The sequence below is a fragment of the Spizellomyces punctatus genome (assembly GCF_000182565.1).
Source record: "Spizellomyces punctatus DAOM BR117 chromosome Unknown supercont1.16, whole genome shotgun sequence".
Lineage (NCBI taxonomy): Eukaryota > Fungi > Chytridiomycota > Chytridiomycetes > Spizellomycetales > Spizellomycetaceae > Spizellomyces > Spizellomyces punctatus.
The window spans coordinates 200,018-220,096 of NW_015971552.1; the positions used below are offsets into that span (position 1 = coordinate 200,018).

Below are 20,079 nucleotides of genomic sequence, written 5' to 3' on the forward strand. Positions count from 1 at the left end.
TTCTCTTCTGACTAGTGGGGCTTCTGTGGCAGTTAGCAACGAGTCTCTCTATCATCCTCTTCCTACGATGTGTGAGCAGTGCCGTTGTTGAAACCCTGACTGCTGATCATGGGGCCCATGGCCGTAGATTATCGTACGACAAAAGTTGTGCCGAAAATTCTCATCATGACTCGGATCTTGACAGATCATACCCATCTTCGAATTGCATTGCTGTTGGCAACACATCCGCATTCTGTATGTCCGTGATTGAGGTTGTCCGTGCTCGCCCACTACCTCGTCTGCATCACCATAATGACTTTCCGCTCTCACGCACAGCTCTTGTTTTTGCCTCAAGATGTTGCGAGGTCAAGGAATATACGGATCCATAAATACCCGAACTGTGTGTTTCAAAAGCACAATTTTCACTGTCGACGAATGAACTTTCGACGAATGACACAAAGGTGGACTATGCTTACGTAAATGATCGGATTATGTAAGGAGCTACAGCTCTACTGGGGACCGAAACAACGGCGTATGTGTGCCTTGAATAATTCAGTGTAAAGCTTTACGATGAGGGACCTCAAGAATTATACTAGATCAGCCAGAAACACAGCAAACTTCATTTAATCTAATTGTTTATCACTAGATTCTCTGGATGAATGAAGTAAATGCCGTTACCGTACGGGCGCGAAGGCCCTCTTCTCTGTTCATCGAGCCACACATCTTCGTGTCTACGGTCGCTGTTTAGTGGATTCTGGGCATCAATATTGCATCCAAAATGTCAAGGAGCAGGCAACGCCTCGGTATTGTCGTCGCTAAATTATCGAAGTTCATGGCGCGCCAAAGATCCATTATTGCCGTCGCTCTCCCTCAAATCTCTAAGCAGGGCAACCTAATCGACACATATTCTTGGCATATTGCGAAATTGTCAGTACTCAGGTAGTGTTGTCGTCCACAGTTGCTTTAGAGCAATTCTGCGAACGCCCAAGAAGCCCGAAAACCTTGCATACATTACAAAATAACCTTAAACATGATGATTTAGCTTGACACGGCCGTATTGCATGACACAGACGACCACCACAGGATGTTATAACGTAACTGTCTCTGTGAGGAAGAGGACTTTTGTATTTTGCACGAAGGAAAGATCTGGTCTTCGTCCTATGATGCTAACTAACAGTATGCACTTCAGTACTTGACACGTCTCCTAGTTAATACAATGTCTTGACACCAGCTTGGCCAATTCTGGTACAAGTAGTGAAAGGTATACAGCGATGATACAAAAAAGAAATCTACATATAGAACAAAATCTCACATCTATAACATCTACAAGCAAATCCGCGTCGGTGATAAAGGAGATATTCAACCCACACCCCGCAAATCCCTTGCTATCTACATTTCCCCTCTCCATTTTGGGGTCAAATGTTCCCTGACCACCTCTACTTTTTGTTTTGATACACCGTCCCCCGTGTAGCGATAGATGTAATTCACGAGGAGTACAGCGGCTAAGGTTAGACAGTCAGTAAAAAGGCGGGCTACCGGTGCGAAATCTCCGACGTAGAAGCAGATAAGTACCTGCAATTGCTACAAGCACCATGTTCCAGAAAAACCCAACGACGTCCACGGTCGTTCCAATAGGAGGTGCGAGAGGCTGGCTATTGCGGATTGATGGAAGAGCGAATCTATGGCACGAAAGGTGAGCGTTTATATCCCAAGCCATGAATACGCAATCGCTCGAATACTTACAACATGGAAATCGACACAGCAATTGTGGGCGGTTCCACTTTTCTTCCACGCACCCACACGCTCACCGCAAGAGTTATCATCAAGAGTGACAACACCCACATGAATATCGTCAAAAGTACGACAAACACCTTTGTCGTGTGTGCACGCTTGATAACACTAGTGACTAGGATTAACGTTGCGTCAGATTTGGAGCTGGTATCGCAAACTTGGGGAAAGACGACATTATAAGCTGCGAGAGGGGCGTTGGCCTGAAGGTGCATAGCGGTTAGAAGACAGAAACATCAGCAAGATTGGGAAGACACGTACAAAGACAACAAGGGACACTGGCGAATCCACTCTGGAGGTGACATTTCGAAAGGTACCCGTCATCAGAAAGAGGTTCTGCCACTTGTCAAACGGGTATCTGTTGATGTCGCCAGTGATCGAGAAAGACGAATCTTGGGGTTGCATGGTGTCACCCGCTTTGAACCGGAAGGTTATGCTACCTGCAATATCAGTATCAGAATTAGTCCTCGTCCAAGTTTGATGCACAAAAAGGAGTTACGAACCGACGGTGATGTTGAGATCAGATCGGAGCTTGCGGTTTACCAATGACTCAAGGTCATCTCCACCACCCACAGGTTGGTCAGCCAAATCACCTTGCCAAGAGAGTGATGTGAGCCACATCTTCCTTATGAATTCCGCAAACATTCCAGGTACCTCTGGGTGTAAATTCAAAATGCAGTCTAAATGAGGAGCTTCCTGGATCGACACTCGTCACCGACATTTCAATCTCAACCAACGTTGGTACATTCTGGAACCTCGTGCCATTGACGATGCCGCTTTGAGCGGAAAGAGGTATGTTGTAAGGGAAGGTGAAGTTGGGATCGGTAACGTTGCAAGGACCGAATGCTGTTACGTCAAGCTTGCGGTCGCCCTAGTTTGAAGAACTGAGCTTGAGCGCAGTAACACTTACAGCACACTATAAGGACTCACAGATTCTTTATTCTGCAAGCCGGCCCATAAGACGACACCAAACAAAAGTCCAAAGCCTAGGACAGCTCCAATAAAGACTTTTAGCCTTTTTGGCGTTAATCCACACAGCATCTCTGTCGTATGGACCAACGACAAATAGCTACTGGAGTGGAAAATATTTTATAGGTCTCGGCTTTCTACTTGCAAGTCCTTGAGCTGTACCGCTCTGGTTGCGTAAACCTGTAGATGTTACACGCTGTAACCAAAGTGTTCCAGAAAGGAATTCCTGTTGATCAAGAGGAACGTGCAGCTTATGTTGTTTTTGGCATTTTATTAGTTTGCCGTCCCTCCCCAAACAGCGTTTCGAAGGGGGGGCCGGCCATCCAATAATTGAGAATGGCTTTAGGCCCATGCTCAGAAACATCGACTGCGCACAAGATTGGGGACCCCCTCTTCTTCCGTGCAGGGGGTGGATGATCGAGAATGGCAGGGCCTTTGAACCAACGTTTGTCGTTTAGCGCTGCCCTCGCCCAACGCACCCAACCAGCCACAGTCTCTCCCCTCCGGTTTGCTCCGGATTCCTGTTTCCTTTGGCGGCGGCCTACACGGTGCTTTTATTTTGTGTGCGAGTTCCCCTGTCCATGTTCTGCTACAATCTCTCCTATTTCTATTCGCCACTTTTGGTCCGCAAAATGCCAAAATCGGTTAAAGAGGGGCCGCCGCTGTGCCAAAATTGCTCTTTCCAAAAATGGCTTTTTTCTGCCGCCAGTTGAGCCGCTCTCCCGCTTATAAAAGGAGGGCCTCTTTTGGCTTTCCCCCCCTCTTTACTTTTCATCCCGCCAACACTCGGCTGGTTGGAGCAGAATGAATATTGGGTATGAGGTCATATCAAATCTTAGTCTGGGGCCCACTGCTGTTTATCGCCTGAATGACCCACACAAAGATTTGGTGTGTTCCTCACTCCCGCTTGATCATTCTTGTATTGAATAGAGCTCATGTCCACATTTGCAAGCCATATGATGTTGTTTGTCATTTCGTAAAATGTTACTAGTTTTGCAGAAACCCTGAGAGTTGCCATTGTTTGTGTACGCACCAGCCTCCAACTGTGGGGCGAAGAAGAGAAAAGGCGCGACGTACCATCGCGAACTTCATTTGCACCGCTCAGAGTCGATGCCAATTCGATTCCTACCAATCTTCTACTGGCCTGATGAATTGGTGATCAAGAAAAGAGACGGAAGGCCTGCTTGATCAAGTGTGAAAGGACCGAATATCCACGCTCCCCTTGCCAACTGGCATGCGGTAAGTTTCCCGCAAAGAGACGGCCCGTCGTGTTGCGACGACCTGCTAACCCGAAGAAACATAGCAACCCTTTCTCATTACGCAGCGCTTGGTAAACGTTAATTACTCCCGTCGTCATCGGGATGTATCATAATTGGTCAAATGCCGTACCTCAAACGCTCCACATTGGCCATCAAATGGTTGAGCATCCTTGCTGCACGCTCGGGTGCCAAGTAATGACAAGGTCTTCATGGCGCCGCCCCCAGTCGAGAAGCTTAATGTTGCCTTGGTTGAAAAATTTAGGATATGCCATGTACTAAGCCATCTCGCGTTGAAACGGCTTTCCTCTCCATAGACAAAATTGTACAAAATACAAAATTCCTTTTCTTGACCGCAGACAAAGATACACGATCACCAGCGAATCCAACGTGTTTCACATGCGGTTGCTTATATCCAGCTTGCTAAAAACCATGTGTTCCTATCACCGTGGCGCCCTTCGAAACTTGCTTTGGGGGTTCAACGCTTGCTTTACGGGTTCAATAGGACCCCTACTTGCCATTTGCTCGGTGTATTGGATGAACGGCCTTGCAAAAAAAAATGTTCATCTTGAGCTCTTTTCAGTGTGGAGTTCAACATGCCTCAAATTACGCAAGGGTCCGAGATGGTTTCGGGGTCTTAAAGTTGCTTTTCAGGGTGTAAGGTTGCGCGGCGTTCGGAAGAGTGTTGGAAAGGCATAAAAAGCAAGATCTTGTGCAGATCCTTTCTCTTTCTCCATCACACACAAAAGCAGCAATCGGACAATTGTAGAATATCTTTTGTGATTGTAGACTCCTTCCCTTCCTTAGATACTTAGACCTGTGTCTTTTACCTCCTCAAGAGCTTTCACGATGAAGTTTATCGTTACAGCTCTCGTCCTTTCGTTGGTTGGTACCTCCGTAGCCGATACTCGACTGAACCGAAGGCGATTCGGACAACAGAACCCACCTGTGGAAGGAAAGATTGGACAGGTGAGTTTGTCCGTGCAATGGCTGTGCCACATACGCGTTCAGCAACTGACTTGCCATCACGTTAGCTTCAAGCCCTAAAGAATGGTCTGGCTGGTACTCTCTCTGGACAAGTTCCCTCCACGCTTCTCGGTGCCGCGGACCCATGTGCTAAACTCCAACTGGCCGACACCATCGTCCAAGCCGCTCCTGGTGACGCAGCTACTCTGGCAGCCGCAAGGGAACTCGTCAACGCCGAACAAAACTTTAACCCCGCCAACAACGGCAAACCCAAGTTCTGTGGAAACCCCAATCTCCCTGCTACAAAAGAACTGCGAGGAATCCTCCCCAAGATTTCGGAAGTGGACAACCTCCAGGGTGCAGCGGCGTTCAATCAGATATCGTCCAAAAGTCTGGCGGATGCCCTTGCCGGCAATGTAAAGAATGTCGATGGCAAGAGTGTAGCAGATCAGATTGTCGAGGCTGGCTTTACGGACTTTGCGGGCGCCCCTGTTGCTGGAAACAACAATAACGGTAACCAGAACAACCAGAATAATACAAACAACGGGAACAACCAGAACAAGACAAACAACGGTAACCAGAACAACCAGAACAAGACAAACAACGGCAACCAGAACAACCAGAACAAGAACAACGGCAACCAGAACAACCAGAACAAGAACAACCAAAACAACGGGAATAACCAGAACAACCAGAACAAGAACAACCAACACAACAACAACAACCAGAACAATCGGAACAATGGGAACAACAACGTCGTTACAGTTACGCAGACCGTTACCCGCACCGTAGTCGTCTGCCCCACAAACGTTGCTGGTAACAACAACAACAACAACCAGCACAACAACAACAACCAGAATAACCGGAACAACCAGAACAACCAGAACAAAAACAACCAAAACAACGGGAACAACCAGAACAAGAACAACCAGACCAACAACGAGAACAACCAGAACAAATACAATCAAAACAACGGGAACAACAACAACCAGAACAAGAACAACCAAAACAACGGGAACAACAACAACCAGAACAAGAACAACCAAAACAACGGGAACAACAACAACCAGAACAAGAACAACCAAAACAACGGCAACAACAACAACCAGAACAACCAGAACAAAAACAACCAAAACAACAATGGAAATAACGGGAATGTGATTTTCCAACCCAAGTCGGTGGAGGGCCTCAACTTTGACCCCCTTGTACTCTCTAACGATCCCAACCGCCGCTTCCAAGTTGCGGGTGATACCTTTGTTGGGGCTGGAGCTGCTTGCGGGCGTGTCGGAGACCGTCTTTTCAACAGCTGTGCAAACAAATTGAATGCTGAAGGCCGTGGCAACGAGTTGGGAACAGTTTGTGCGCCTGCGCGGGACGCCGCCAAGACCGATTGTGCTGCTGCTGCCGCCAATGTGTAGAAAGACTTACTTGTGACATATTGTAGATTTCTCTTTTTTGAATGTTTTGTACATGCATAGTGCGTATAGATGTCGGCTTTGATGTGAAAGTCTCCCAGGCGAGCATCTTGAAGGACAGCGGGACTAGTCCAAACAAGTAAATAAAATCATATAATTTTGCACTCATTCTGTTCCGTTGCTCTTCAGGAGTTTATTGCAGAGGAAGGAAGCAACTTTCGCTGTGCAAATGGTAAACCTGACCAGACCTGAACTGTGACATGGGCTATGAGTTGCGCAGTATGCATTCAAACCACACTGCAATTGGTGTTTGGTGACTCCGACGCGGGACCGCGTTCTTGACAGAGCAGCAGTGAGCTTTTCTCTGAACAGAGCGCGTTAAAGGTTGAGACTTGAAGCCTCGTTTGGATGGTTATACGGCAGTTGGTGAGTGTCTATGACATTGCTTTTGGGGAACCCTGGATGGTGGACACGTAATGGGAGAAGCGTCGCCCCACTGGCGAGTAAGCAGCAGTAGGGCGCGCAGCAGATGTCCAGCGATATCTATCCGGCACCGGACTGGGAGACGCAACACAGTGGATCTATTGCTAGATTTAGAGTCAATCCCGCGTTGCGTGTGCACCATACTCATGACGAAATGCTCCCTCTCCCCAGAAAATCAAATATCGACGCCCGTACTGAGACATTAGCCCATCTTTGCCAACAAGATGCCATCCCCGTTCTCGGGCGGCCTGACAGCTATCAAACCCGACACGTCTCAACCACACGTGGCTGCATCTGCTGAAGCCGATGAGTGTATCATACCGGCGAAGAGTCCCCACCGGCCACGGAGAAAGGTTAAGAGAGGTGAGTGGCTAACCTGTAAGCGATGACATGAGGAAAGAGAAAACTCAGTTCTTTGGATCCTGTAGATGTTATACCCTGTGTAGAAGTTGTGGGTGAGGGGAAGAGGTGGGAAGTTGAAAAGCGGGAGGTGGGTGGTTCCTCCATGTTTCGGTTGGTTAGCGATGCTGTAACAAAAATGTAAAAGATTCGAAATTACCAGATCGTGGAATCCACGACAGTTTTCTCTAAAACTATGCCGCGCTTTCCATTTCCCCCGCTCATATCTGGAGCCCATCAAGAGCGGCATCGGGAAATCCTGGTATGGGTCTTCTGATCTTGAATCAATCAAATCGCTAATACCTGGTTACTCGTTGTATTCCTAGACTCAAATCCGCACACTCTTTACCGACCCCACCCAAACCCTTTCTGAACACGACTTTATTGCAGTTACTCGGATGTGCGGGATACCGCGCTACATCAATCGAGCTTTGTTCATGAGATGTGGTGGAGAAGTTGATGGTGTCGGGGTTTGCTTTGAGGGGTTTGAGAGGTAAAGGCACTATGGAGAGAAAGTCTACAACAATCAGCGATCTGACATGCACTTTAGGTTTTGGAGACGTTTATTAAATTGCCCGACCACGCATGAAACCGTCTTTGCAATTCTGAGAAAGGAAGGAAATTCCTTGAGTGAAGACGATTTCAGGGTTGTTGTTCAAGGTATTTCGTTCAGGTTTGAATTTCTGGTCGCCATTGCAATGTCAAACTCTGTGCTATTTATCTTAGATGTCTGTGCTCACCATCCTGGACTGGTTTTCTTGAGAGATATGCCTGTGTTTCAGACTCGATATGGTACATTGTGTGATCTCACCCGCCTCATAAACTGGACATTAATCAATTGACTTTCATAACAGTTGACACGGTTGTGACTCGGATATTCTACGATAAAACAAGGAATATTGTCCCTAGAATGACGTTTAAGGAATTTAAAAAGGATGGGGTAATGGAACTCGTGCAGGGGTTGGAGAAGGAGGATGATATTAATATGGTAGGAATTTGTTTGGATTTCTTGCCGCGACACGTTCGCTTACTTACCTCTGGTCCGCAGACTCGCAACGCTTTCTCCTACAAACATTTTTACGTCATATACTGCAAATTCTGGGAGCTCGACACCGATCACGACCTTCACATCTCCTTCTCCTCGCTCTCTACCTACGAAAACTCTTGTCTTTCCGCGCCCATTCTCCGCCGAGTCTTTTCGGGGGCGGGACGAGGACAACACCTCCAAAACGATCTCATGACCTACCGCGATTTCATTTGGTTCATTCTTGCCGTTGAAGACAAAGCATCGCGAGCGGGAATGGAGTACTGGTTTCGGTGCTTGGACATTGATGGAGATGGTGTAATCTCGTTGTGGGAATTGCAAGAGTTTTTTGGGGAGCAAGCTCGGAGAATGGAAGAGTGGAGGATGAGCGATTTGTGGAAGTGGGGAGACTTTTTGTGTGCAGTGTATGTTTCGCACCTCTTGTTCTTAGGTTGTCGATATCAGGCTCACTGTGTGTTTGCCTCAGATTGGACATGATAAACCCTAAAGATCCCACTCGCATATCCCTCCATGATTTGAGACGCTCAAATAACGCCGCCCTCATCTTTGACATGCTATTTGACATCCGAAAATACGACCTGCATCTCCGACGGATTGACCCAGGGTTCCGGGAATGGGATGATGTGTTTGGCGTCGATGATAGTGGGGACAGGGTCAAACTAGAGTAAGTTTCGAGCATGTACCAGCGTCTTTGATGATGTAACTCACACAGAGCACTAAAAAGGGGATGGGACAAGTATGCCGAAAGAGCTTACGATGAGCTAGCCTTTGACGAATCGCACAACGAATCTTCCAACTTTAGCTCAGGCAGGTTTTACATGGACGACACAGAATTATGGGAAGATGACGATGACGTTGATCTGGCAAGGGACACGCGCTTGGAGGATGAGGACCGACAAGAAGAAAGTCCTGAGGAGCGCGGGACCAGTCCTGAACCAATGATATTGGATGAGAATGACGAGGAGGAGACTGCTGTTCCTGAGGAAGTGTAAATATAATGTGGACTGAGGTAGTTTAATAGAATATATTTAATTGCTGTGCTACTGCGCTAAGTTAAGGAGAGGTGGGGCGCAAGGAAATCACAATTTGTGGAAAGAACAGTAGATTTAACCCTAAACCTAATCCTAACACCTCTCGATTATCAAAAAGTATAGAAAACAGGAATGATCAAATGCCCCTTCCGAGATACCGTAAGCCAATGCTCAGTCACGGGATATCTGCATATTGCATTTCAGTTGTAGTTGTACGGCATGTTACTAAAAATAGCTAGCTGTCAATTTTTTGATTTTGACATGTTAATATCAACATGTTTGAAATGTTTTTGCAATGACAGGTTCGGAGGATCTGGCGGTGCATGGACAACGACTACAAAAGAGCGCCAAAAATGGAGCAGACCACACCATCTTCCCAGCAATCTCTAAGCATCTACCAGGATGGATATTCCAGCTTTCACAGCAGACGCCTCCCGCTCCAGTACATCCTCTACTATGGCTAGCAAAAGGCAATCAGCTTCCTCCATCCGATCATCTACTTACCATTCTACCTCATCAATGCTCAACAACCAGCAGCCACCGCTCACAGGCTGCAAAGCTGCCACACCATTCGGCCGATGCAACAGTCCTATCGCCGAATCCGATAAATTCTGCATATACCACCGTCACTCTCCCTTAGCTGAATCCGATCGGAATGCCGAGGCCTGGATGAGTAAGACTTTAGATAGTCTATTTAAGCTGCCGAAAAGGGAAAAAAAGGAAACAGCCAAACTCGCTAGGAAGGAGGTTAAGCTTGCTCTTTGTTGTGTCTGTTTTCGTCGAATTCATGATTGTCAGTGTGATGGACAAGGTTTCTGGAGGGAGCGCTGATGTATTTTACGTAGATGCTGTTAATTTGTTTATGATGAACATGCTTCAGTTTAAAGATACGCTATTTGTGGCTGTGACATAATATTCTGGCCTGTGATTTGTCATTAGGATTATTAGCTTTGGCTTCGAACAAGGTCGCGATATAGCTTCAGGACCCAAGCGCTTAGCTGCGCGACCTTGTGGATCAATGCCTACCTACCAGGAGCAAAAACATACAGCATACATTTGGCACACCCAAATGCTGAATTACCTGACCCAAAATGTGTCTCTCTGCCATGTAGCTCACTAGTGAAACGAAAGCAACTGTCTGTGCAAGGGGCGTCATTTCCCAAATATCGTCCAAGAACTGAAAACCGGGTAGCCAATTCTTTGTCATCGCGATGGCCAACAAAATATCAGATTCAACTGAATGCGAAAGCTGAAAACCGAATAAGAGAAGTTGCGCATGATCGATGCCCGCGACCGTCATTCCAAATAGTGTAATTTGGTTCCGAATCGGGTCAATCATTGAGTAGCCAGTTTTTGGTTAACAGGGAGAGTGGGGATACAGGATGGGGCGACGATGGAATATCGTCTTGACATCAGTCACTAGCCCACCGCAACCTATATACGAACGATTTGTGTTTATTTGTTTCGTGATCCTAAAGATAGGCACATACCCTCAACAAGTCCCACTCGAGCTATGAATGATCCCATTCACGACCAGTGTCATGCATGGGGTTGGAAACTTCAGAACAAAACAATGCTGACAAAACAAATCCCGTCACCCTGTATAAAATTCGCAGCATGCCTCTGCATCCCTCAACGTTCACGCTTGACGTCGACTGCACATACCCCAACCATCACTATGTCGCCCATTCCACAGAGCGAATCCCCGGCCTATTCCACCTCAGAGCCACCGGCCTTTGACATTTATGATCAGAGTGACGATGTTAGCCTGCTATCATCTTCGTCAGAAAAGGGCCTCACGACATATATGCCATCGGTGATGGAGGATGTCAAATTGCAGCCGCAAGAAGTCGATGAGCAATCGCAGAAATTCACATTTGTGACAAAGTACAAAGATCTCGGTGTCGGTGCGATCTTTATGATGCAGTTGGGTAAGTGCGTGCCTCATCATGCTTATTAGTTTATCCATGATATTCATGTTCGACACTCTACAGTTGCTGCAACTGCCATCAACGCGGTCGGCATTGTAAACTTCACTGGGAGCAGCATATCAATGTTTTCTATGACAGACTCGAATACCCCCCAATATCCAGCAGGCAAAATCCACCCTACGGCATACATCTTGCCAATCACGTTCGTCGTTTCCGTTGCTCTTTGCCTCGTTCTATTCACCGCCCTCCGTAAGAATGCACAGGCCACTACCTATGCCGCCTTATTTACGCCTGTTGCCCTGTTGATTCTAACTGGAGCGGCTCTCCTCCCTTTCCACGGACCCTTGGGGGTGGTCTTCCTCATCCCTGGTCTTGTCCTCGGATATCTGATCCACATCTGGCGAAACAGAATTGGATTCGCGGTTGCGATGCTGGAGACAATCACTACCGTCATCAAAATATACCCCTCTATGTACGCCGCATCTGTCTTGGCATTGCTGGCGCAGCTTGCCTACTTTGCATTCACTATTGCTGGATTTATTGGGTTTTTCTTTTATCGACTACGGAAGCTTGAATGGGAAGTTGATGCGGACGGCAACATCGTTGGGATTGACATTGATCTCGCTCCCGGCACTGATGTCGCCTTGACATTTTTGTTTGTCTCGGGATATTGGACTATGCAATTTATTCCCAACGCTTTACAAGTGATTCTTTCTGGAGTTTTTGCTAGTCACTATTTCGGAGGCGCCGTCCAACCTGCTCCTCTGAAAAGTGCCGCGCATCGTGCCCTTACCACCAGCTTCGGCCCGATTGCCTTCGGATCGTTTGTCATTCTCATCGCTCAAGCTATCTACTCTTGCGTTCTATCCGTGACCCGCAGCAACCCCCTCATGCACGCCTGCTGCCAATGTGGATTGGGTTTCGTCCTTAGCTTTCTTGAATATGTCAACAAGTACGCTTTTGCTCAGGTCGCAATCTACGGTAAGGACTACGTCTCCGCCGCTAAGGACACGTGGAACCTCTTCAAGTCGTCTGGAGTGACCCTCATCATCAACGATAACCTGGTTAATTTTGTCATGGGGTCCTTGGCATGCACGGTTGCACTGATTTCCGGTTACCTTGGCGCCTTCCTCGCATTTATCTCCATTCCAGACTATCGCAGCTACTCATCCTGTGCCGACCCTGACGCCTGCGAAAACCAAGCCGCTGCCATTTCTGCAGAGATCACCACAATCGGGTTGGGATGTGCTCTTATTGGCGCTGTCATCATGCAAATCTTGATCAAGGTCATTGATGCAGGAGTTGCTACCACATTCGTTGTTGTGGCTGAGGATAGGCAGGTATTGAAGAGGGGATTCCCCTCTTTCTATGAAAAGTTGAAGAGCGTATACCCCCAAGTGACTGAGAACTGGACCGAGGATGGGCTTTAAAGCACCTCGCTTATACAACTATAGCATTGGGACATGTGCCTAGTTCATACTCTCTTCATAGCCATATATGTGTCTAGTTCACCTTTATTTGTGCAAGACTCGTTTCCGTGACATGCCTCGAATATCTGATCTACCAGTGCAAATTGACTACTTTGATTTTCATTCTCTAATGAAGGAGATGCTTAACATATGTACTTGCAATGCAAGGGCGTTTTGTTGCATGGCGGTAGCTGATTGCATTATGATACTTCAGCACTTCCCTTCACTGCAATCCCTCCTTGTTTATTCTTGGCCCATAGCTCAAACTGGTTTGCAGCTGTCTTCTTGCCACAGAACGTAACAGGGTCATTTACAATAAGAGGGCTCAGTGTGCGATATGAAAACGACTTGATCTTAGCACCGGAATTGGCTAAATGCCGCTCCAGAAGATCCAACAGAAGGGTTGCTGTCAACGGGCCGTGCGTAAGGCAATCTGTGTTCCACTTATTAGAAACAAATAAGAGACAGTCTTCTGGATCAGCCATACCAGGATAACCCTCTTGATCCTTAGCATAATGATTGTCATAGTGTATGCGATGGCTGTTGAATGTTACTGCCGAATAACGGAACAGTGTAACTATGGTGGGAGTAATCGTACGTGCAAACTCAGCTACAGTCTTAACTTAAAATGCTTTGTGAGTAGGACGCTAGTGATACCCATTTAGAAATACAGCACACTCACTGGGTACTACACGACCTCCTACTGTAGGGTTCCGTTCTTTGCCCATATACGCCAAACAACGGCGTTCTCTCAGGCTCCTGCCGTGCTCATTTTCGACTACCTTCTCCAACCAGACAAGAACAGCTTCGCCTCTGGGCCCTTGCTTGATCTGCACGTCATCCAACCTTGTGGTCTGTTTGACTGTTTGACCAACTCGAAGAGGATTGTCGGGCACAAACTCGAAACTACCGCCGGCCCACATTCGCTGTATGTAGGGTTCAGGAGGGGAAAATTCGGTGTCATAGCCATCTGGCGCAAGGTCCGATTCGGGTATCCGTGGAGGAAACAAAGCAAAGTGATAGCCTGAAGGAAGAGGATGTCCAGCAGGGAATGTTGCGAACGGGTCTCGAGGTGTACTCGGGTCAAGCGTCAAAGCGACAAGATGACTGTGGCCTGAAGTTATCTCATCCGTTTCATTTATAGCCTTCTTCTTCAGACTTTCTTGCCAAGTAGCCAGTTTTTGGTGAGACAACGTTGAGAGACTTCGTGAGACGCTTCGGGGAACTCGTTGACAGCCAAGTGCTGTCGTCCGTAACGGTAACATTATACCCAACAGGAAAATTCAGGTGTGCACCCCCAGACCGTTGATACCTATTGACATCAGGTAAACCTGTGCATCTGAGAGTACTTTGCCTGGGGGCTCTTTGAATGCCAGTGCAAGCAAGGTCGCATCTCAAATTACCCCTGTCGTGATGTCAGCACAAATGACTCATTCTCCGGGCCTCCAGTCTCACACCGTCCCTTTGTGGATCGAGCACACACTTTGCAAAGATGTCAACCGTTGCCCTAAAAGAACTTTCCCGTTCCAAGTGTTTTGCAGGCCATGTGATAAAGTGAGTATAATGCTAGCAAGTAGCGCACAGCATCAATCGACGACCACGTCTAAGTTGGCGACTATTTTGTAGATATTCGCACCCATCTCGTTTGTTGGGATGTGACATGAAATTCAGCATGTTTCTTCCTGAGAGTAAACCTTTGGAAAAGAGGGAACAAAAACTGCCTGTACTATATTTTCTGTCTGGGTTGACTTGTACCGAGGACAATTTCATGCAAAAGGCTGGCGCACAACGGAAAGCTGCCCAGGAAGGAATCATTCTTGTTGCTCCGGATACAAGCCCCAGGTGAGAGACGTTACAGGAACTGTGGAATTGCTTAACACTGATATGTGCAATACTCTATGGGACAGGGGTTTGGGAATAGAAGGTGAAGATGACTCGTGGGATCTTGGTACAGGTGCTGGATTCTATGTCGACGCGACCACAGAAAAGTGGAAGCAGTATAAGATGTGAGTATTTAAGCCATTAGTTTTATTGTATTTTCTGCTCATTGTTGATGTGAATTGGTAGGTACTCTTATATTACCGAGGAGCTGCCGGGTATCATCAATCAATCCTTTCCGGTGGATACCACTCGCGTGTCGATAGCCGGTCACAGTATGGTACCGTCTTGCCTTCCACTGATTATCCTCATATAAGGACTAAGATGTTCTTGCCTTGCTCAGGGTGGACATGGCGCTCTTGTAATCGGGCTCAAGAATCCAGACAAGTATCGTAGTATTTCCGCGTTTTCTCCCATTGGTAAGACCCGGCAAGGACATCCGCTAACATAAATAGTCTGACCTTTTGGTGCATAGCCAATCCTACGGACTGTCCCTGGGGTGTAAAAGCGTTTTCCGCATACCTAGGCCCAGACAAGGACGCGTGGAAGGCATACGATGCATCTGAGCTCATCGCCAACTATAGTGGACCATCAAAGAAAATTCTCGTCGATCAAGGAAAGGCTGACCAGTTCCTCGAAGAACAATTGAAAGTAGAACGGTTGACAAAGGCCAAGAACGACTCTGGAAAAAATGTTCTGGACCTCTCTCTCCGGCTGCATGTATGTTGCCGAAACCTCAGAGCTACAACGTCTATTGGACTGACTCCCATTTTTAGGATGGATACGACCACAGTTATTACTTTATTAGTACCTTCAGTAAGCGATGTTGTTGTTTCATCTGCGCGAAAGATGGTATTTATTGGGTTCTCCTTTCAGTCGAAGAGCACTTGGAATTCCACGCAAAACAGCTCAAGGCTTAAGCGAATACCTTCCTAGCGGAGCATGAATGAATATGGGCTGTATTAGAAGAAAGAGGATGCACGCCGAGACAAGTTCGCTCGTGTTCAATAGATGAGAGGCGGCGTCCTAGCAGTGCATGACATAGTTTTATGGAAGTGCGGATGGGAAGCGAGGGCAGATAGTATTAGATCCTTGGTTTGGCCAAATAGAGTTTTGAGCTCGGGCCGGGTTGACAACCAATATGAAAGAGTGCGGAGGGACATTATTGTGATCTTGATCGTCAGCAGCTCTGAGCAAATCAGTGCGCCACATGTGGCACAGCAAGACAACCTCAACTCTTTCCCAGATGTTGGGTCCAACTAACAAGACAACCCAAAATGTCACAGTCCTATCCGTGCTACAAACCCGATGTGCTACAGGACATCCTTAAAGCCAAGGAGAGGGGCACAGAAGCATATAAAAAGGGACAGTATGGAGCGGCCTCTGCGGAGTACTCGAAAGCAATTGCGAACTTCTCCACTGCACCGATACCAGTCGATCCCGAATCTACAACCGATCCTAAGGCGGAACCGACCGTTCTCTTAGGCACCTTGAAATCGAACCGCTCTGCCAGTTATTTCAATGAGAAAAAGTACGAGGACGCTTTGAAGGACGCAGACGACGCCGTACGATTGCGACCTGATTGGGCTAAGGTGAGAAGACACGTCGGACGGGAACTGTCAAAAGCGCACCGTGTCCAACAATCTGCATAATAGGGGTACTTTCGGCGAGCAGAGGTATATAGAGTGCTCGCTCGACATTCAGACGCACTGGAAGCGTACGAAGCTGCCCATCAAAGGGTACGTAGTGAAAAATGAACAGCGATGTCCTATCGCACGAGATTGACCCTTTGTGAGATAGGATGTTAGAGATAGGCTAATTCTGGAAAGGTTAACAAAAACTAAGATCATCCTCAAAGATGCATCAATGGGTGAGGACTTCATCTCGCTGACAAAAAGTTAAACAAACAGGTTAACTTCATAGTACTCCAGGAGTGGCGCTGCACCAGTTGGCACCCGGAAGAGATCTGTGTCAGAAGTCCTTCATGACCCCTATACAAAATATGATTTTCGAGTATGCCGTACAGATGAGGAACTTTATTTATCTCGTTGAGAATTTGGCAAGCAAAGAATGCCTTGTAGTGGATGCGGTAGGCCGGTGCGCGTGTGACGTTCTGACTGTTTATTGTTATCACAGCGCTAATTGCACTGCAATCCCTTCGAGCAGTGCTGGGATATCGATGGTATAATAAAGTTCGCGCAGAAGCGAGGTTTGAAGATTGTAGGAGCAATAGCCACACACTATCACGTAGATCATGGTATGTAAAACCGCGCCGCACAATGTCGTGATGGCATGATATTCATTACTGGCTTCACAGTTGGCGGCCTCCCACCACCACCATTCGACCGCTACCGTGTGAGAGTAGACGGATTAGCAAAGCTCCTCAAAAAGCTACCAAAGATCAAGGCATATGTCAATCCGGCTGATATTCCTGGCATATTGAAAGCAAACCCGGAAATTCCCCAGGATCGGTTTTCCCATACCGAGGATGGAGGGACCTTGTGTCTACCAATGTCTCTGAATATTGGCTTGGGAGGAACAGTGGGCGGTCAATCAGATCATGTCTCTGACGGGCGAAGTACTATAATGCAGTTTATTCACACGCCCGGCCATACACCGGTAGGATTCTTCATTCAAATCCCGAACAGTAGCCACCCATATTGATACTCTGTGCAGGGGTCACAATGCGTTTTGATTAACGGATGTAAATTGTTATCCGGCGACACTTTATTTATGGGAGCTTGTGGACGCGTTGATTTCCCAGATTCCGATAGAGATAAAATGTACCATTCTCTGCAGCACAAGCTCGCCACGTTACCCGATGACGTATGTTGCGCTGTGGATCATCATGTGTGGATTTGTGTTTTACATTAAAATCTTGACGTTTAGGTGATCGTGTATCCCGGGCATAATTATGGCGGAGAGATGACTACGATAGAAAACGAGCGAGAGCATGGGCTGTTGAGACCTAAGTCAAAAGACGACTTTTTGAGGGAGGTTTCAAACACATGAATTTGTGATTTAGTCGGATAGCGGATGTATTTATTTAATCAGTCAAGAAGTCCCAATTTTGGAATAATGGAATAAAGAGATATCTTCAGTGGCCCGGCACAAGCCATCGCTATAAAGGCCTTTGTACCCGTGTCCGAATGGGTGGAACCATACACTGCATGCTAATGACTGTCGGGCGGTGTCTAAAGACAGCAAAGCGATATGCGTGCAAACATGAATGATATGTTACTTTGTATACATTCAAGACGAATAATATGTTATGTTGGTGGATCTAAAAACTCTAACCCCTCCGCGCTGGGTGTGAGGCCCTCTCGCTCAATATATGTATCGTCCCTGTAGGGTAGAACTTGTCAGGCTGTGTAAACAAACGGGATGCATAATTCTGTCCACACACCAAAACTTTGTAAGATGACGAGTTCCATGATCGTTGATCATGGTAACAATTGTGTGTCCCTGTTACGAACAGCATGATGAGAACTACCTTTGATTCTCCGTCGGTATACAAACAATCATCATACCGGTCCCAATTCTCGGGCAATGCGAACAGCCGCAACACAATTCACTGCCGACGAACTCCCCACAAATAATCCATCTTTTTTAACAAGATATCTTGACATCTCCACAGCCTCCTTATCTGTGACCCTCACGGCCTCATCCAGCCAGCCCTTTGCGACTTTGGCGAAATTTTTCGTCAGTCTGTTGATTCCTACGCCTTCGACTACTGTATCCACTTGATGGCGTTTTCTTGTTCCCTCGGCTTCCATGGGTGAGTACATGATTCCGTGTTTGACTTTGTGGTAGAGACCGGATCCGTGGGGATCGGCCAGGACGGCAATCATGTTGGGTATCAGTGGTTTCAGGTAATGCGTTACTCCTGCTAATGTACCTCCGGTCCCTGGTTGGCCAATGATGAGTATGCTATTTCTCATGAGTTCCATATGTGGTCAAAAGAATATATTACCAGCCCCGAGGACGACAGCATCCAATCTCCCTCCGGTTTGCTCGTAGATCTCAGGTCCTGTCGTTTGATAGTGAACCTTTCCGATTGAAAATGATCCCTTCTATTAGGAGCCTCATTTCAAACATAATAGCCTCATATCTATGCCAACCTGATAATTCGCCAGATTTTCGAATTGATCACAAAAGAATCCCCGAGGACCATTGCCTTCCTGATCTGCCTTCAGATTCATTTCATCCGCTCTCTTCCGCGCAAGATTGACAAAATGGTTCTTGTCTACTATGGAGACTGGACGAACTTTTTCAACTGTAGCGCCCAATTTTTGGAGAAGAGCATATTTTTCTTTGGCTTGATCGTCTTTCACCAGCCAAATAGGAGTTGATTATGGCTTCCTTCACAACAGAAAGAAGCCGGCTTTGCTCACCTGGCATAACAATGTGGCATTTATACCCTTTGGCCTTGGCAATTACCGCCAATGATATTCCCGTACTCCCCACAGTCCCCTCAAATATCGTATCTCCTCTACCGGGTTGGATTAGTCCGGCTTTCTCCGCTTCATTGATAACCGACAGTGCCACGCGATCCTTTGTGCTTCCACCCACATTCAAGAACTCCGCTTTCGCAAGTATATCGCATCCTGTCTCATCTGATAGCGATCGGATGCGAAACAGAGGTGTGTTGCCTATCAAACTTTCGACACCAGTTCGGATGGGAGGGGTGTTTGGGGACGACGAATTCCCAGCAGATTTTTTGGAGGTGAGCAGGAGGTAAACGGCTGATGCGGCCGACACTGTTGCGCCTATCAGAAGGCCTATAAGCAGAGTCTTTGCGTCTGTTCTATTAGACATTGTCGGGATCCCGGAATGCGATCTCCAGGTATGTCAGGGCAGGAAGTCAGATTGGTATCGTCCACGTGAATTATGCATCAATTGACGTTACACAGGACCATATTCAGATGGGGTTACATGAAATGCGAGAGAATAACTTATAACTTCTGGTCTGGACGGTGAGGATGCATATTTCATAATAGACGATGAGCATTCCCAAGTAAGTGACATCGGATTTTAAATAACAAACTAATGTCTGTGTGTCATTGAATGAAATGCAGCAGCTTCAAGGTTTTTGGATATTCATTACGTAGATTCTTCGAGGAGCTAGTTTTAAATAAGCCAAGCTGCTGCTGTTCGCGGGTATATAGACTGCCATTGAAAACATGGCCTACGCTTGATGGCGAAGGTCATCCCCACTGTCCATTCCTTAGTCCATTAATTTGTCACGTTTAAAGGCTGTGAGGACTCGGGACGAAGGTAAAAACCAATTTAAGGTAAAGAAACCGTTGCTTTGAGCAATGTGGTCATTTATTGATGCAGCTAATATCATTTTAAGCGCTTTCTTTTAAAACTATTGATGTTCGTGGAATACGTGCGGTTTCCGTCAAATGCAGTCCGTTGCTAGTGGAACGACTAGTGTTGTGAAAAAGGTTCAGGAGGTTAATAAATC

General features: G+C 46.9%; 9 protein-coding genes across 10 annotated transcripts; 6 read left to right on the top strand and 3 right to left on the bottom strand.

Moving 5' to 3' along the window:
- Window positions 1-1,036: 1,036 nt before the first annotated feature.
- Window positions 1,037-3,338, bottom strand: SPPG_07500 (uncharacterized protein). Its single transcript, XM_016755663.1, has 7 exons — window positions 2,698-3,338; window positions 2,422-2,638; window positions 2,271-2,360; window positions 2,029-2,207; window positions 1,723-1,970; window positions 1,552-1,658; window positions 1,037-1,481 (listed from the first exon to the last, which is right to left on the bottom strand). The coding sequence occupies exons 1-7, from the start codon at window positions 2,806-2,808 to the stop codon at window positions 1,369-1,371; spliced, it is 1,065 nt and encodes a 354-aa protein (XP_016605145.1). The 5' UTR covers window positions 2,809-3,338; the 3' UTR covers window positions 1,037-1,368.
- A 1,503-nt stretch (window positions 3,339-4,841) lies between these two features.
- SPPG_07501 (uncharacterized protein) lies at window positions 4,842-5,662 on the top strand (the record flags this gene model as incomplete). Its single annotated transcript, XM_016755664.1, has 3 exons — window positions 4,842-4,961; window positions 5,027-5,471; window positions 5,540-5,662. The coding sequence occupies 3 exons, from the start codon at window positions 4,842-4,844 to the stop codon at window positions 5,638-5,640; spliced, it is 666 nt and encodes a 221-aa protein (XP_016605146.1). The 3' UTR covers window positions 5,641-5,662.
- Window positions 5,663-6,716: 1,054 nt separating this feature from the next.
- SPPG_07502 lies at window positions 6,717-9,391 on the top strand. 2 transcript variants are annotated; one of them, XM_016755666.1, is made up of 11 exons: window positions 6,717-6,799; window positions 7,028-7,219; window positions 7,285-7,346; window positions 7,404-7,517; window positions 7,582-7,748; window positions 7,806-7,915; window positions 7,982-8,047; window positions 8,110-8,243; window positions 8,304-8,704; window positions 8,767-8,964; window positions 9,025-9,391. In XM_016755666.1, exons 2-11 carry the CDS (start codon window positions 7,081-7,083, stop codon window positions 9,290-9,292), a joined length of 1,659 nt encoding a protein of 552 aa, XP_016605148.1. In that variant the 5' UTR covers window positions 6,717-6,799; window positions 7,028-7,080; the 3' UTR covers window positions 9,293-9,391. The 2 variants fall into 2 exon arrangements, with proteins under 2 accessions (XP_016605148.1, XP_016605147.1); XM_016755665.1 differs by having other exon boundaries at window positions 7,419-7,517.
- Window positions 9,392-9,577: 186 nt separating this feature from the next.
- SPPG_09476 (uncharacterized protein) lies at window positions 9,578-10,218 on the top strand. The gene has a single exon (XM_016757643.1). The coding sequence runs from the start codon at window positions 9,734-9,736 to the stop codon at window positions 10,160-10,162; it is 429 nt and encodes a 142-aa protein (XP_016605149.1). The 5' UTR covers window positions 9,578-9,733; the 3' UTR covers window positions 10,163-10,218.
- A 673-nt stretch (window positions 10,219-10,891) lies between these two features.
- On the top strand, window positions 10,892-12,867 carry SPPG_07503 (uncharacterized protein). The gene is made up of 2 exons (XM_016755667.1): window positions 10,892-11,262; window positions 11,326-12,867. Exons 1-2 carry the CDS (start codon window positions 10,905-10,907, stop codon window positions 12,690-12,692), a joined length of 1,725 nt encoding a protein of 574 aa, XP_016605150.1. The 5' UTR covers window positions 10,892-10,904; the 3' UTR covers window positions 12,693-12,867.
- SPPG_07504 (uncharacterized protein) lies at window positions 12,612-14,110 on the bottom strand. The gene is made up of 3 exons (XM_016755668.1): window positions 13,414-14,110; window positions 13,219-13,353; window positions 12,612-13,164 (listed from the first exon to the last, which is right to left on the bottom strand). The coding sequence occupies exons 1-3, from the start codon at window positions 13,994-13,996 to the stop codon at window positions 12,932-12,934; spliced, it is 951 nt and encodes a 316-aa protein (XP_016605151.1). The 5' UTR covers window positions 13,997-14,110; the 3' UTR covers window positions 12,612-12,931.
- Window positions 14,111-14,193: 83 nt separating this feature from the next.
- SPPG_07505 (S-formylglutathione hydrolase) lies at window positions 14,194-15,771 on the top strand. The gene is made up of 8 exons (XM_016755669.1): window positions 14,194-14,285; window positions 14,358-14,573; window positions 14,639-14,737; window positions 14,799-14,889; window positions 14,953-15,028; window positions 15,085-15,329; window positions 15,386-15,425; window positions 15,486-15,771. The coding sequence occupies exons 1-8, from the start codon at window positions 14,224-14,226 to the stop codon at window positions 15,527-15,529; spliced, it is 873 nt and encodes a 290-aa protein (XP_016605152.1). The 5' UTR covers window positions 14,194-14,223; the 3' UTR covers window positions 15,530-15,771.
- A 108-nt stretch (window positions 15,772-15,879) lies between these two features.
- Window positions 15,880-17,723, top strand: SPPG_07506 (uncharacterized protein). Its single transcript, XM_016755670.1, has 8 exons — window positions 15,880-16,201; window positions 16,265-16,348; window positions 16,410-16,479; window positions 16,541-16,698; window positions 16,776-16,866; window positions 16,927-17,228; window positions 17,286-17,435; window positions 17,499-17,723. The coding sequence occupies exons 1-8, from the start codon at window positions 15,887-15,889 to the stop codon at window positions 17,619-17,621; spliced, it is 1,293 nt and encodes a 430-aa protein (XP_016605153.1). The 5' UTR covers window positions 15,880-15,886; the 3' UTR covers window positions 17,622-17,723.
- Window positions 17,724-17,824: 101 nt separating this feature from the next.
- SPPG_07507 (uncharacterized protein) lies at window positions 17,825-19,458 on the bottom strand. Its single transcript, XM_016755671.1, has 6 exons — window positions 19,004-19,458; window positions 18,731-18,936; window positions 18,583-18,658; window positions 18,140-18,516; window positions 18,016-18,074; window positions 17,825-17,954 (listed from the first exon to the last, which is right to left on the bottom strand). The coding sequence occupies exons 1-6, from the start codon at window positions 19,425-19,427 to the stop codon at window positions 17,879-17,881; spliced, it is 1,218 nt and encodes a 405-aa protein (XP_016605154.1). The 5' UTR covers window positions 19,428-19,458; the 3' UTR covers window positions 17,825-17,878.
- Window positions 19,459-20,079: the final 621 nt, after the last annotated feature.

Excerpts from the sequence above, each read along its gene's own strand:
- SPPG_07500 (XM_016755663.1), bottom strand. The coding sequence starts at position 2,808 with ATGCTGTGTGGATTAACGCCAAAAAGGCTAAAAGTCTTTATTGGAGCT. Across the intron at positions 2,361-2,421 it reads TTTTGAATTTACACCCAGAG|GTGATTTGGCTGACCAACCT; the intron begins GTACCTGGAATG and ends TCTCTTGGCAAG. Across the intron at positions 2,208-2,270 it reads TGATCTCAACATCACCGTCG|GTAGCATAACCTTCCGGTTC; the intron begins GTTCGTAACTCC and ends CTGATATTGCAG.
- SPPG_07502 (XM_016755666.1), top strand. The coding sequence starts at position 7,081 with ATGCCATCCCCGTTCTCGGGCGGCCTGACAGCTATCAAACCCGACACG. Across the intron at positions 8,048-8,109 it reads TGTGTTTCAGACTCGATATG|TTGACACGGTTGTGACTCGG; the intron begins GTACATTGTGTG and ends CTTTCATAACAG. Across the intron at positions 8,965-9,024 it reads GGGGACAGGGTCAAACTAGA|GGGATGGGACAAGTATGCCG; the intron begins GTAAGTTTCGAG and ends AGCACTAAAAAG.
- SPPG_09476 (XM_016757643.1), top strand. The coding sequence starts at position 9,734 with ATGGATATTCCAGCTTTCACAGCAGACGCCTCCCGCTCCAGTACATCC.
- SPPG_07503 (XM_016755667.1), top strand. The coding sequence starts at position 10,905 with ATGCTGACAAAACAAATCCCGTCACCCTGTATAAAATTCGCAGCATGC. Across the intron at positions 11,263-11,325 it reads GATCTTTATGATGCAGTTGG|TTGCTGCAACTGCCATCAAC; the intron begins GTAAGTGCGTGC and ends GACACTCTACAG.
- SPPG_07504 (XM_016755668.1), bottom strand. The coding sequence starts at position 13,996 with ATGTTACCGTTACGGACGACAGCACTTGGCTGTCAACGAGTTCCCCGA. Across the intron at positions 13,354-13,413 it reads AGGAGGTCGTGTAGTACCCA|TTAAGACTGTAGCTGAGTTT; the intron begins GTGAGTGTGCTG and ends AAGCATTTTAAG. Across the intron at positions 13,165-13,218 it reads GGATCAAGAGGGTTATCCTG|ATTGCCTTACGCACGGCCCG; the intron begins GTATGGCTGATC and ends AGTGGAACACAG.
- SPPG_07505 (XM_016755669.1), top strand. The coding sequence starts at position 14,224 with ATGTCAACCGTTGCCCTAAAAGAACTTTCCCGTTCCAAGTGTTTTGCA. Across the intron at positions 14,286-14,357 it reads TTTGCAGGCCATGTGATAAA|ATATTCGCACCCATCTCGTT; the intron begins GTGAGTATAATG and ends ACTATTTTGTAG. Across the intron at positions 14,890-14,952 it reads CGATAGCCGGTCACAGTATG|GGTGGACATGGCGCTCTTGT; the intron begins GTACCGTCTTGC and ends TGCCTTGCTCAG.
- SPPG_07506 (XM_016755670.1), top strand. The coding sequence starts at position 15,887 with ATGTCACAGTCCTATCCGTGCTACAAACCCGATGTGCTACAGGACATC. Across the intron at positions 16,699-16,775 it reads AATGCCTTGTAGTGGATGCG|TGCTGGGATATCGATGGTAT; the intron begins GTAGGCCGGTGC and ends CCCTTCGAGCAG. Across the intron at positions 17,436-17,498 it reads TCGCCACGTTACCCGATGAC|GTGATCGTGTATCCCGGGCA; the intron begins GTATGTTGCGCT and ends CTTGACGTTTAG.
- SPPG_07507 (XM_016755671.1), bottom strand. The coding sequence starts at position 19,427 with ATGTCTAATAGAACAGACGCAAAGACTCTGCTTATAGGCCTTCTGATA. Across the intron at positions 18,937-19,003 it reads ATGCCACATTGTTATGCCAG|ACGATCAAGCCAAAGAAAAA; the intron begins GTGAGCAAAGCC and ends GGCTGGTGAAAG. Across the intron at positions 18,075-18,139 it reads TTGCCCGAGAATTGGGACCG|GGACACACAATTGTTACCAT; the intron begins GTATGATGATTG and ends TGTTCGTAACAG.